The following is a 14270-nucleotide window of genomic DNA, read 5'->3' on the forward strand; positions in this document are numbered from 1 at the left end:
TATTCTATTTATTGCTGCATGTTGCAAAGTTTCAAATCCAAGTGCTACTTTTCCTTTGTTATATGTACAGACCAGTAGAGCTACAGTCTCATCAGAGACTTCTGGTTTCAAGTTATTTTGGAGACCTTTTCCAATGATCCTCTTACAAGTCGGTACATTTTTTTTATTAATATACATGTTTTTCATTTTTTTCGGGGGTGGGGGTGACATCGGTAATTGATCTTTTATTAACCATTTAATTAAATATAAGATCGATCATTAAAGATTTTAAGTACTTATCATTTATGCATAAACTAACCCTTAGTCTTCATTTCTTGAATAAAATAAAGATAAAAACCTACAAAATCCACTATAGGAACAGTTTACTCTGAGTTATTTATCGAAGTAGTTCGACTTTTTTATCAAAGCAAAAACATTATTTCAAAGGATTCATATTGTTTAAACAATACTGTTTTAGCACAATGTAAATTAGAAAAAAGGACACTAAAACAATTTTTTTAAACTGGTATTTATATGAATTTATCAATGAAATACTACGGATGATTAATGATTCATAAATTTTCAGAAAAGTTCTCCACACTCAGGGGCACAATCATTGAAAATAAGTTTTTAAATTCTATAGATGAGTTCTTTACACTGACTGATGAAGAGATGTCCGTCTTATATTGTTTTCTGTGTTCTGACTCCGGTCCTCCTGACTTCACTGACACAGAGTGGCTGGACTTGCTTAATGAGATACGAAAGGAAGTGTACGGTAAATATACTAATGTTACAAGTGAGGAAGCACAGCAGACTCTAGACAGACTGAAGTCCCGTGATTTCCTTTGGGAAGATCAGGAAAAGATAACGAAGGACACAAAGGATGAGACAATGTATAGGATAGTGTCAAAAGATTGGACTATGCAATTCTATTATAGTAGCTATGGCACAGCCAGTGTGTACCTGAGATCAAGAGGATACAGCAGAAAACTTGGAGAGAAGTGTGTCATCAGTAACAGAAGTTACTATGATTCCTTACTGATACGCCGTCTACAGATGAACATATTGACTCATGTCACCATGGAGGACACGAGTATATATGATGAGATACACCAGATATGTAAGTCAGTATAAAGACATCTGATTATTTTCAAATTCGGAAAATGTTTCAAATGAATGAATTTATTAAATTAAAAAGAGTGATATACTTATTAATTACACAGAATGAATGTTTTTTTTTTTTTTTTTAGCTATTATAGATAATTGGTTCATTGGTCGTACACTTTAATTAAGATTTGTAAACTATTTTTTTTTTTCTAAATTTGTATATAGGTTTATATTCGATCTTGTTCGTGATAATAACTACTTACATTTATAATTAAGTATAATGTTTATAAGTTTATGTAAAGAAGAAAGGCCTCAAACTGTCCATTCTGTGAGAGAAAGAACTAATCGAGGGCCGTAGGCATGATTTCCTTTGTTCAGAAAATTAAATAAAAAATGTACAAACTGACAGCACACATACAATGACAAGTTCATTGTTTACGGAATGGACAGTCACAGGTAAGCTAGGGATGCAGAGCAATTTGTTGGATAGCCATTGTGTTTCCAGATGCGAATAACAAAAGGTCTTTGTCTTAAGAATGGACAGTTACAGGTGGATTTGTGGGATACTAGTATTTATACAAGTATGCGATGCTTCAAAATCATTTTATAGTTTGTGTTCTAAAGGCAAACATGTTTTCCTCTGATGGAGAGAGTATATGACAGAATCAAAATCTTATATAATACTAAAATATGAACAAAATTAGTGATATTTGGATCTGGAAACAGAAAAGTAAGAAAAAAAGAAATATTACCCAAATTTTGACCCAGAAATGAACTTCGACGACAGATACAGATGGTCATATTCGAATCAAACTTTGAAATGTTTTATTTGAATTCTATTCTTGAGAATATATTAACTGCAGCAGTGTAATGGTGAGATGCAAATTGTGTTCCGAGTGTTGGATTAACTATGAACCAATCTTCGACGTGAAATGTTTTTCAAATCAAATCTGGAAATGTTTAATTTTTATTTATTGGGTGGAGGATCGTTTATTGGGTGGAGGATTTAATATTAGACGTACTTCTATCTGAAAATGAATTCTCGAGGGAATGATTTTTACGAAATTTTAATCAAATGTGAAATTGTGTCATTTGAATTCAAGTTTTGAGAAAATTAAGTTTTGAGTATTGAAATAATGTGCATTATTCATGGATTTCAAAGAGTAAAATCGAGTGGATGTTGTTCAGACATTGTGTTGTGGATTATCTTTGATATGCGCGTTCTTTTTGTTATTTACATGTAAATTAAAAAGTATTTAATGTATTTGTTTTTGTTTCCCTCTTGAACACATTCCAAAGTTTACCTGTAACTCTCCATTCTGTTTGTTTTAACTGTCCATTCTTTTTGAAAAAAACTGTCCATTCTTAAAAGAATGGACAGTTTTCCTAAAAGAATGGACACTTACAGGTAACTTAATGGATTGTTTGAGGAGTTAGCTCAACATTAATCTATAGAATGGACAACACAAACAAAAGGTTTACGTCACAGTCATGTTTTAAAATACATTATGCATCTTCTTCTGTAGTGAATGTCTCAAACCAAAAACTAAAATACAGTGAAGATAAAAGAGAAGAATTTCTTATGGATCTAAGAAGAGGAGGGGAGGCTGTACATTACAGAGGAAGATCACAAGGCAGTGTACATCACGTGACATGGCTCTGGAGATACAGGAGGAACGCGAGACCTGACATCGTGAGATCCTGTATAGGCCTCCATCCACACTGGGACATTTACATCATCTACAACAAAGCTTACAGAAAACCAAGTAAGAAGAAAAATATAATGATGTTTTATCTAATATACGTAAATATTACGCTTAACTCCTTACAAGTTTACACGTACACATTACATAGACACTCCCTTCAATTGTTTCAGTATTACATGACAATCATTTTAAACTTTAGTTTGATAATTAATAAAGGACGTACACTGTGGTGATTATTCGGGTCGCTGGTTACGCTGATCACCAGTGATTATAAATGAAATATGTCCGATGTCTGGTTCCTTGTCTTTTTGGAATTGACAAGCTTAATGTATTCTGGTCATGGTTCTTACACAAAAAAGGGGGTGGGGTGGGGGTGTTGGAAAACACCCAACCCGGTTACACATGATTTCTTAAAATTATGTAGAATGTACTATTTTTTTGTATTAGAGGTATAAAGTAACTTCAGACAGATTGTTGATTTCGTAGTATTTACTCACAGAAATCAACTGGCCTATAAAAGAGTGTACATAATGCTTAAGTAATATGTAAATGAAAGAAACAAGGTACGTTATTGGTTGATTTTCGTCGAACCTTGAAATATATTGATGTTTACCTGATGAAAAAGTAGAGAACTTTATATTTCTAAAGATATATGTGACTTACTCGTATTTGATTACATGTAACACATCGCAAATACTGCTGAAAAGTGATGTTCATGTAATGGTAACGTCAGTTCCGACGTTCGTTTTGCTAGACGATGTCAATGGCGTACATATCTCTCTTGCGTTATACAAAGGTCCTATATATAAGTATAGAAATGATGTACATGTTCGATTGTCTGTAAACTAGAGATCAATCCATCCAAAGATATTTTGAGAATTTCATTTGCTGTTAAGTTTACATTTTGTCATTTGGGCCACGGCTGAGATGTTGTGGGGATGACAGGCTTTTACATGTGTAATGTATATGAAATTGTCAGACTGCCTGCATGTGACACAAAACAAAGAATCATTACCGGTAGTTGACCTCTTTCTAGGAGCTCGAGTTACTATTTTCCTCTCTCTCTCTCTCTTTCCATCTCAATATTTCATTAAATACACCGTTACTATATACCTACGTACATTCTGTACATAATTTTCCCTTATATATATATATATATATATATATATATATATATATATATATATATATATATATATATATATATATATATATATATATCAATTTGTCAATGTGATGTACTTCCTTTATGTCAGAAAATAGACTGTATTGTAATTAATATTAAACTTATATCCTTTGTTACATATATGTATACATGTTTATTCTCATTTCTTACTGATTATATATAAAACACAAAATTCGAGCTCGAGGTCAGGAAAAGCGGAGAATAATAGATGATGGTGGCTATAATACTTAAAATCAATTTATGCATATATCATGGAGGCAATTTTAACACCGATAATACAAATAACAGAAATTACAGAAACAGTCAATATCCATTCCTCCGTTGGACTCCGATTCATATACACAACACCTGCAGCATTGTCGAAATGGTCCGCTGTTTCCAATGTATAATTATTTCGATAAATATTTAAAAGATGCAATGGAACTTGATACTGAACTCTAACCAGTATTTAAGAACTATACACGCTAACACTCGATTCCTGCCTTCATTTAAAACCCATTCAATACTAATGTCATTTTGGCTATAAAATCTTTGAATGCAAAGAAGTGTTCAATAATGATTAAAAGTTTTAGTAACAGTGCCGAATAGTTAATTACTATTAATTTCAACTCTTTTTATATGGGGTATAGAAGATGTTTTCCATTGAAATTAGGCACCAGATTTTTAAATATTCTTTAATACATTCTCTTATTATGGATAAATGTCTTTTAAATCTTTTTTATGTTTAATTCATGTAAAATTAAATATAAATGATTGATAAAATACAACGTTTCAGTTGTGAGCCCCTTTGAAATTTGTTTTTTTTTTTTTTTTTTTTTTTTTTTTTTTGTGTCTTTAAACATACCCCCCCCCCCCCCCCCAAAAAAAAAAAAACAAAACCAAAAGCTTTGGTATATGATGAATTTGTTAAATAACAATTTTTAATACCTTTTAAAAGGAATGTTTGTTTCACGGGGGGGGGGGGGGAGTTTTTTCTTAAATTTATTTCCATTGATTTCTATAGTGAAAGCACAAGTTATTTCCAAAATTATAGAATTATTTCTCTTTGTTTTCCCAAATAAGTTATGTTTTGCGAAAATCCATATAATTATCTATATAGATATGAAAAATCGTGCAAATAAATTTACTTTTGAAAATTGACTGTGAGGTAGGCGGCATAACAATACAACCCTTTGCAGTTCTTTAGTGACATTGACCAAGTTTACCCATGCTACGTCATTTTTTTTTTTATTTTATGATTTAACTTTTTTAAAAATCGTTTTTATTCATATTTTAAATTTTTTTTACTGTTGGATAAATTAACTCTATGCACAACTCGAAAGTCAATCTTACACACATGTCAATTATTAGCATGAAATAAAACTTTCAGGTTGTGAATCACGCAATAGGAATGGACACCTATTCTATATCGTTAGCAGGCCCGTGGTACTGCCCTTCCCCCACCCCTTTTTGAGACTAGTTTTCTGCTGTTGAAGTCATATGGAATTTTTCATTCAAAAGCCGTTACTCTAATCAAGCCCTACCTTTTACAAATATATTGCATTACGATCGATTCTAACACCCCCCCACCCCCCCCCCACCCCCGCTTCCCCCCAACTTGAAATCTGATGTTCACATGGCGGCTGCATTGCTGCGACGGCACAGGCGGCGCACTGGACTATGCTCAAATGTTCTTCATTTGAATCCACTGCTTTAGCAACGCATGAGTATTACATGTCTTCATCGTAACAAGCCACGGGTTAATGTCTACTGATTTTCACTTTGGAAATAAAATAGACAAAAAATCCGTAACTTGCGATGGTGAGATGACTGGTACCAAATGGAATTTTTTTTTTTTTTTTTTTTTTGGTCCTCAGTATATTAAAACGACAGAGGCGGTTTTTCTAAGTATGTGAAGAAGTGAAACTAAAAAAATAGAGCTCGGTCGAAAGAATCGGGTAGAAATCATTTTAAAACTGAGACGTGGTACTCTTTTTGAGAGGACAACCAAGAAGTAGAAGAAAAAACCTTAGAAATATAGGGAATATTTAATCTTTATTATTGGATACATGTATGTATTCAAACTCTGTGCGCATTTTTTGATATTAAATCATACCTATCAAATACATTAAAAAAATAAGATGTTTCACATTATGTCTTTAATTAATTTGATGAAGCAAAGAATTTGATTTAGTAATTAAGGTATTTTCAAATGGCACTTGTTTCGTATAGAGGGCATGTCCTCCTTTCTCTTTTCACAAGGTGTGTCACTCAATTTCAGCCCCCCCCCCCCAACACTTCAAGCTCGTATTTTATTAACTTATTAATCATTTATCTTATTTAACATGAAATAGTTCGCTTTGGGAGACTTTTTTCCTTTTCTGATAATATAAATCTTTCCAGACGTCTATCGTCGAGTCTCTTTATTGTATGTAAACCACTCATTTATTCCTCGAATATTACCTCAAGACATTTTATGGACTTTACAGAAGATATATCAACTTCTTCTAATTTACGATAAAATTAGGGACATCCGAGCTTTTCATTCTGATCCAAAAGATTGAGAAAAAAATAAACCTTGCAAAAAGATGGAAAACCTATTTTGTGGGGGAGGAGAGGGGACGGTTTTGACAAGGTACTTTCCTAATTCAATTTTCTTCAGACACATGACTCCTATTACCATGTTACAAGGGGTCCGTATTTCCTAATTGGGGGGGGGGATTACAAGGTTGATTTTTCGTTACTTTACATAGAAACTTATTTGCGCTGAAAATTCAACGGGGGGGGGGGGGGGGGGGCTCCGAGATAAGAGGCGGATCTAATGCCCTGTTCACACGGAGAGTTTAATTCGCAGTAAATTAATGCGTAGTAAAATAATGCGAATTAATCTAATGCAAATTAATGCCCTGTACACAGGGAGAGTTAAATTCGAATTAAACGTAAGTTACTGTGAATTAAATTTGAACCGCGTTCACACGAAGAATTTAATGCAAATTAGTGTAATTCGAAATAATTTATTGTGCAATAAATTATTTAGCATAAGCTCCGTGTGAACGCTAAGCGAACCTAATTCGAATTAAATTTTGACGCATGCGTAAGGGCAGATATGAGTCACATGCGTTTGTCAAATATAGGTATTTGTGCTATTTTTGAATGGAAAACAAAGGAAAACTATGTTTATAAATCACTAAAAACGGCACAGACACTATAAAATTATGTCAAATCTATATCTGCTCTGCACAATATGACGTGATTTGCAAATGACGTCATAATAGTCTTACTGAATAGCCTTATAGTAGATATAAATTAATTTATTAATTTAATTAAATTAATTTAATTTAATTGTCATTAGTTTACTTCGCATTAGCTGTCGTGTGAACGCAACTTAATTCGCATTAGTTTAATTCGCATCATTTTACTTCGCATTAATTAACTGCAAATTAAACTCTCCGGGTAAATAGGGCATAGAAATATTAATTTTATACCGTGTTCAAACGGAGAGTTTTATTCGAATTAAACATAAGTTTCTGCGAATTAAATTTGATCCGCGTTCACACGGAGAATTTAATGCAAATTAGTTTAATTCGAATTAGTTTACTGCGCATTAAATTACTTCGTATTAACTCTGTGTGAACGCTAAGCGAAGATAATTCGGGAGCAGAATTAAGTCATAGGCCAATGTCGATGGACGAATATAGGTACTTGTGCTATTTTTGAGTGGAACACAAAGGAAAATTATGTTAATCACTAAAATGTGTACAGACACTATGACATTATGTCAAATGTATATCTGCTCTGCGCTAGGTGTCGTGATTTGTAAATAACATTATAATAGCCTCACTGAATAGACTTGTTGTAGAAATAAAATTATAATTCGCATTAGTTTACTTTGCATTAGCTGTCATGTGAACGCAATTTAATTCGCATTAGTTTAATTCGCATCATTTTACTTTGCATTAATTTACTGCGAATAAAACTCTTCACGTGAACAGGGCATTAATTTGCATAAGTTTACTTCGCATTGGCTCTCCTGTGAACGCAATCTAATTCGCATTAGTTTAATTTGCATTAGTTTACTTCGAATTAATTTACTGCAAATTAAACTCTCCGTGTGAACAGGGCATAAATTGCGTTCACACGAAAGCTAATGTGTAATGCGAATTAAAATGTTGAAATTTTATTTCAACAGTAAATCTATTCAGTAATGAATCATGACATCATTTGCAAATCACGACACATTGTGCAGAGCAGATATACATTTGAATATCATAGTGTCTGTACACATTTAGTGATTAACATATATATTTTTTGTTTTCTACTCAAAAATAGCACAAGTACCTACATGTGGCCTGTGACTTAATTCTGCCCTTACGCATGTGTCAAAATTTAATTTGCTCAGCGCATTCACATGGAGCTTATGCGAAGTAATTTAATGCGCAGTAAATTAAATCGAATTAAACCAATTCGCACTAAATTCTCCGTGTGAATGAGGTTCAGATTTTTATTGGCCATAACTTACGTTTAATTCGAATTAGATCCTCCCTGTGAAGAAGGCATTAGTTTAAAAAAAACGATTTACAGTTAAGGTTTTTTAAGCTTACGAAATTATAATATGTCATGTTTTACACATCAAACAAACCTCTGACATCGACGAGGATTTGTCATATAAGCTTCTAAAACGGGTAGTTTTTCGACAAAGAGAGGATCTTGAATTTATTGATTAAGCCCGCATAATACTATTTATCTTTTTTGTTGTTGTTGTTGTAATAGTTGATAATGACTCTTGAGTTTTCTCAAGTGTGCGTTGTTCAAAGTACGGCGTTAAGGTAAATTTGGGAACGCTGGGTGATTCGAGACACAGTAAATGGCTTTTTTTTTTCAACAATCATTCGGACTACTATCATCACAAATTACACTGGTAATAGTTACTTGTAATGTAAAGGCCTTTTTACTTTTAAATGCATGATAACATGAAAGATTATTTGAAAGATGTATTTTTTCATTTATCAGGTCACGATCAAATGCTCAATATTGAGGACTGATAACGCTGTACGTAGCACATTCTGAACCATATAACCAATAAAATCCCCGACACTGAATGGGTCATTCTTAATTATAATGGGTTTTATTATAAACGATAGACAAATCAATATACAATATGCTACAAATGTCACCACTTAAAAAGGACAAAAAAATTATATTTTAAATTATGAAAAGAGTTGGATTTTACATTTAAAAGAAATTCAACATCTTTTTATTTGTGTCCTACGTAAATACTCTGTGAAATCGTGTACATGAGTACTACGCTAACGTTGCATTTTCATTTCCGGACTTACTATTTATAAAAAAAAATGAATACTGTTCCCACTCAATAACCGAGAAGAATTTCATAATGGACAAAAGTTCTAGCTAACAATGGTAATACACAAGATATAAAAGTGGTTAATGCATGAGAACATATTTAATATAATCAAAATTCACTGATTTTCAATGAAAAATGAACGAATTTCGCTGATCAGCTGGTGTTTGGCGTGGTTTTATGACGTCACTATTCCATATTATGTCATTTTCATACAAGTTGACATTAGCTGTGATCTCAATTTAAACGAAACATAAAGGACCTGCACAAAGAAAAAAAAACGTAGTTGAAAAATCGGAAAAATCCCTCGGCCGAATATAGCCAATAACGTACTTTATTCTTACACAAAATGCATTCTATTCGTTTGAAATTAACGATTTTATTAGATCTTTCGAGTCAATACCATTGTAGCTTACTTTTATATTGATATCAGTTCTCATCCAAATCTAAACTTACGAAGATTGCAGTATTAACAATAACGAAAATACAATTCATTCAAGTAAACCAACAATTTCCAAAAATGTCCAGCTGAAGGCTCTATTTCGATGAAAAGTGTCTCTTGTCTGTCGTTGTCGTCTTTACCTTCGACCAATAGGCCAAATATAACCAACCTTCGTTAACAGCATCCCCGTTTAAAGGAAACTTAAAATTCTTCAACTGAAGGGTCACATCTATAAAGCATAAGGAAGATGAAATGGAGTTAGAAAACTTCATCTTTAAAAATCACAAGAACAGCGAAACCATGATTAGACATATTAATATATAAGCAACCTCAGGTAGTGTAGATTTTTATAGTATTTTCAAAGCATGATTCCGGGGAAAAGGGTGGAGCCACATTAGAAAGTCAAAGTATAACATTGGAATATATATATGGGCGTTTATCATTGAAATCTTCTCATCAAGAACAGCAAGGCCGTGATTAGTCTCATTAATTTGGAATCATTCTAAGGTAGTGTAAAATCAAGATTCTTCAAATCAACGTGAGGATATGATTTGGACTTAATGGGAGATAAAACTTTTAGACAGTGATATGTAGGAGCAAATCTTTGGAAATCTTCTCGAGAGCATCAAAGCCATGATTAGTAAAATAACTCTATGAGTATCCTAAGGTAGTGTAAATTCAAGTATGTTTATAACTTGAATCACACGGATAAGATAGGGCCAAATTAGGTCAACAAAGTTTTAAATACGAAAATATAGAAAAAGAAAATCTTTTAAAACCTCAAGAATTACAAAGCCGAGGTTAATCACAATAATCTTGGAGCATCCTCATCTAGTGTAGATACCTGTTTCAAACAAGCTGTTGGAATTCCAAAGGGAACTAATATTGCTCCTTTATTAGCTGACCTGTTTTTATTTCCAATGAAGCAGAATTTATTCAAAAACTTCTACATGAGAGGAGAAACCCACTTGCTGTGGTCCTCAATTCGACATTCAGATATAATAACGATGTTTTGACAATTAACAATACTTATTTTCATTCATATATCCATTCGATATACATGTATCCCAGTGAACTTGAAATAAAGGACACCACGGAGTCTGACACATCTGTTTCATATTTGGATGTTTTACTGACTATATATAGACATTCTTTTAATCATGTCCAATGAGATAAGATGGGATAAAATAGGAGATAGGAGGATATGAATAAAAATTTATACAAAAACTCTTAAAAAACCCTCTGCTGAAGAACAACTGATACATGATGATTCATTTTAATACTGAAGAATTCAAAGATAATGTGGAAGTCTAAATGTGTCAACCCCCCCCCCCCCCCAACTCGGCTTATGGCTACAATAGGAGATTAAGTTTTTACTTTGTAATACATGTACTTTGAAATGTCGTGGGAACATGGGTGGAACACAAGGTTTTATACAGTATGGTAAAAGAGAAAATTTTTAAAAACTTTAAAGCACAACAGGGCAACAATTAGTCTTCCTGCACAAACATCCCTTCGACTAGTTTATGTAAATTCAGTCCGTTTACATCAGGGGCCAAGATGTAGGTGGCTCTACATTTGGGGATCAGAATTTTACAAGGAAGTATGTAGAAGCAAGTAGGAATGCCATGTTATATCAATATGCAAGTACCTGTAAATTTATACAATTCCACAAATCCTCAAATTAAAATAGGAAATCAGAGTTTCCATAATGATAATATACAGGGAGAAAACCTTTTAAAATCTCCTACAGAAAAGTAAAGCCTTGTTAGTCATATTGATAATAAAGCATCCCAATGTTGTGTAGATTCAAGCTGATTAAATCATACCTTTCAACTTCTGCTCAGGCGATCTAAAAAGCTTTACACAGCCTACACTTTACACTTTTATCTGTCTCCAAACTTCAAACAGTCTAGACTTTATGCGAAGCGTCGCCCGAATCCTTATGTAAGTTCTGTAACTGAGTCTAAAGAGGCCGTTTACAATTTTTAACAAAGGACATTGTAGAGTAGATGCATTTGTGTCGATTACGCTCTCTGCAGGAAGTGAACTAAATCGTTATACAGAGGATAACTGCAAGACTGTTTATTTGCCAAATTACCAATTGAATTAGAATCGTGGTAGCGAGGGAATTTCTGAAAGGTTTCACAGAAAAATTCGCTTGACGAATATAAAGCTTGTGATTTGAATTTCCTCTGTTCTTACACATAGGTCTATTGAGCAAACTTTGCGAGCGGCGTTTAGCCTTGCTTGCTACACTTGCTATGATACATAAAAACAAGCTACATGCAATGAGTTCCGGGTGTATTGAGCAGAGATTAGAGGTGTGTTAACTTTGGCCTTTTTTTCTGAAACGGTGACTTTTTTACTGTGATAGATGCATGAATAATTTGTGACCGATGCCTGGTAAAATGTACATAAAAAAGTAACCCTAAGAAAATTAATACAAACTTTGAAATGTAATTTCTGGAATTTTTCTTTAAAATTATCAATCGTACCCAAGGCGGGTTCCTTGTATGAAGGTTTAAAAAGAAAGACAACTCTAGATATTGCAGAATCATAAAATTCTATTGACTCCCCTCTGATGATGTAAAATATGAACTTCCCTTCAAGCCAATATAGTGGTATTTCTATTACCACATGATGATAAAAATCGACATCATTGTATTTTTAATATTTGCTTTCACACAGAATCAAGTCAAAACACGGAGACATTCAGGTTTAATGCAACTTTATTTCTCGAAATTGTCCGAAGGAAGGTATTTTATCCGATGCATGATGAACTCAGCCTAAATATTGGGGAAAAATTAAACGTGTGTTATTTCAATGTTGTTTATCTTTTGTTTTCTTTGTTTCAGGTAAATACCACACGTATCCACCAGATGTCAGATGTCAGCTGTACTCCTTACTGTTAACTGAGAAATATCAGCTGAATCTCAATGAACAATCACACAACAGCACAAGAGACAAAATTAGAGAAAGGTATTTCACTGACATCGCTGATGACAGCCTCGTGAATCTACCTGATGGGATCACAGAAACAAATAACGGCGTGATGACATTTAAATCAGATGACATCCGACATGACGTCATGTACGCTTTTGTCACGGAGTGTTTGATGGGGGACAGTGATCTGGAGTTTTTCCTGACCACGGCGTCGCGTGACGTGATATCAGAGTACTGCAGATCCTTTGAATATAAGAGGAGTGAGGTAGAGAGATGTCTGTATCTACCGGACAAACCGGAGAAGATGTGCGACCTCTTCATAGACAAATTACAGCTGGACATCATCACACACTGTACCGTGTCTGATAGCGGTATTCATGAAAGGATAACTGAATATTGTAAGTAATTTTTTTTTTTGGTCTCATTTCTCCTATAGTTTGAATGACAGCTCAAGCTCTTTATTTGTCAAAAAGTTTATGTTGATTCTGTGTTTTGATACTCATCGTTGTTTCATAATTTTAGTAGAAACTAAAGATAAAAATGTCCCCCATTCTCATATTAATGACTGTGACATGACCCGGTGAGTTTTCCTTTGAAATCAGCCGTACAGTAACTGCAATACAGAACATTTTTAGTGGGCGTTTCTTATGCAAATGAGCAGAAACTGTACTGTATCTGCAAAATATCAACGATACAGTACAGTTTATTTTTAGCGATGACGGAAAACTGAATCCGTATCTTACATAATATAAACATAAGAATCAATCAAATCGTATGATAGCGCTGATAGAAAATGGGCGAACGAGCTTGAGTATTTTATTTTGGTGAATAAGTTGGACGATGCAATACCTTATAAAATCTGCATGGCCGTAGGAACCGGGGGGGGGGGGCAGGGTCGTGCCCCCCCCCCCCCAATAATTTTGCCGATATATAGCATACTATAGAAAATATGGCTACTATATGTTTGTGCCCCCTCAATAATAACGTCTGATGACCTTTTTTTTTTTTTGCTTGTCAAGGAATTTTCGTAGTTGATAGTGCCCCCACCCCCCAACTGAAAATGTATGGCTTTTCCCCGTTTTCTTCTTCAGTTAGAGCACATCAATAAAATTAAACGTACTTAGATTCGATGAATATATTGTTTTAATTATTTATTTTTTAGCATGCAAGAATATATGATATTTATTATTTTATGATGAATATATAAATAATATTTGCCTTTACAGTTAAAGTTGCATGCACTGAAAAAACACAAGGATTTTGAATAATTTGGTTGCTTGTTTATTACCATGATGGCCGTTAAAATGGGTATGCAGTAGCGCACACACATTTGAAACATGGTATTTTTGTCAGTTGTGGTAATAAAACAGTAAACTTTTGAATGATCCCGATGTTTCATGTTTGTTTTACCAGCTATGAATATATACTAGTATTTTTTTTAATAACAAGTTCTCCGGTATCAGCTGTGTATGCTTTACAATAATACCCGAGTTTTCAATTAGCTTGGATTTAGTTCACTAAAACATAGAGAAAAAGATTTTTAATGCGCCGAAAAGTACGTCGAAC

At 33.4% G+C, this 14270-nt stretch overlaps 2 protein-coding genes across 2 annotated transcripts in view; both read left to right on the top strand.

Moving 5' to 3' along the window:
* The window catches only part of LOC133200314 (uncharacterized), a 454022-nt gene that overhangs the window by 427917 nt on the left and 11835 nt on the right, over nucleotides 1–14270 (top strand). The window lies entirely within an intron of this gene.
* On the top strand, nucleotides 652–13288 carry LOC133200301 (uncharacterized). Its single transcript, XM_061336124.1, has 4 exons — nucleotides 652–1099; nucleotides 2613–2852; nucleotides 12617–13102; nucleotides 13227–13288. Exons 1-4 carry the CDS (start codon nucleotides 652–654, stop codon nucleotides 13286–13288), a joined length of 1236 nt encoding a protein of 411 aa, XP_061192108.1.

Source organism: Saccostrea echinata, unplaced genomic scaffold (assembly GCF_033153115.1).
Source record: "Saccostrea echinata isolate AGI-Se365-2 ecotype Australia unplaced genomic scaffold, CSIRO_AGI_Sech_v1 ptg000038l, whole genome shotgun sequence".
Classification (NCBI taxonomy): domain Eukaryota; kingdom Metazoa; phylum Mollusca; class Bivalvia; order Ostreida; family Ostreidae; genus Saccostrea; species Saccostrea echinata.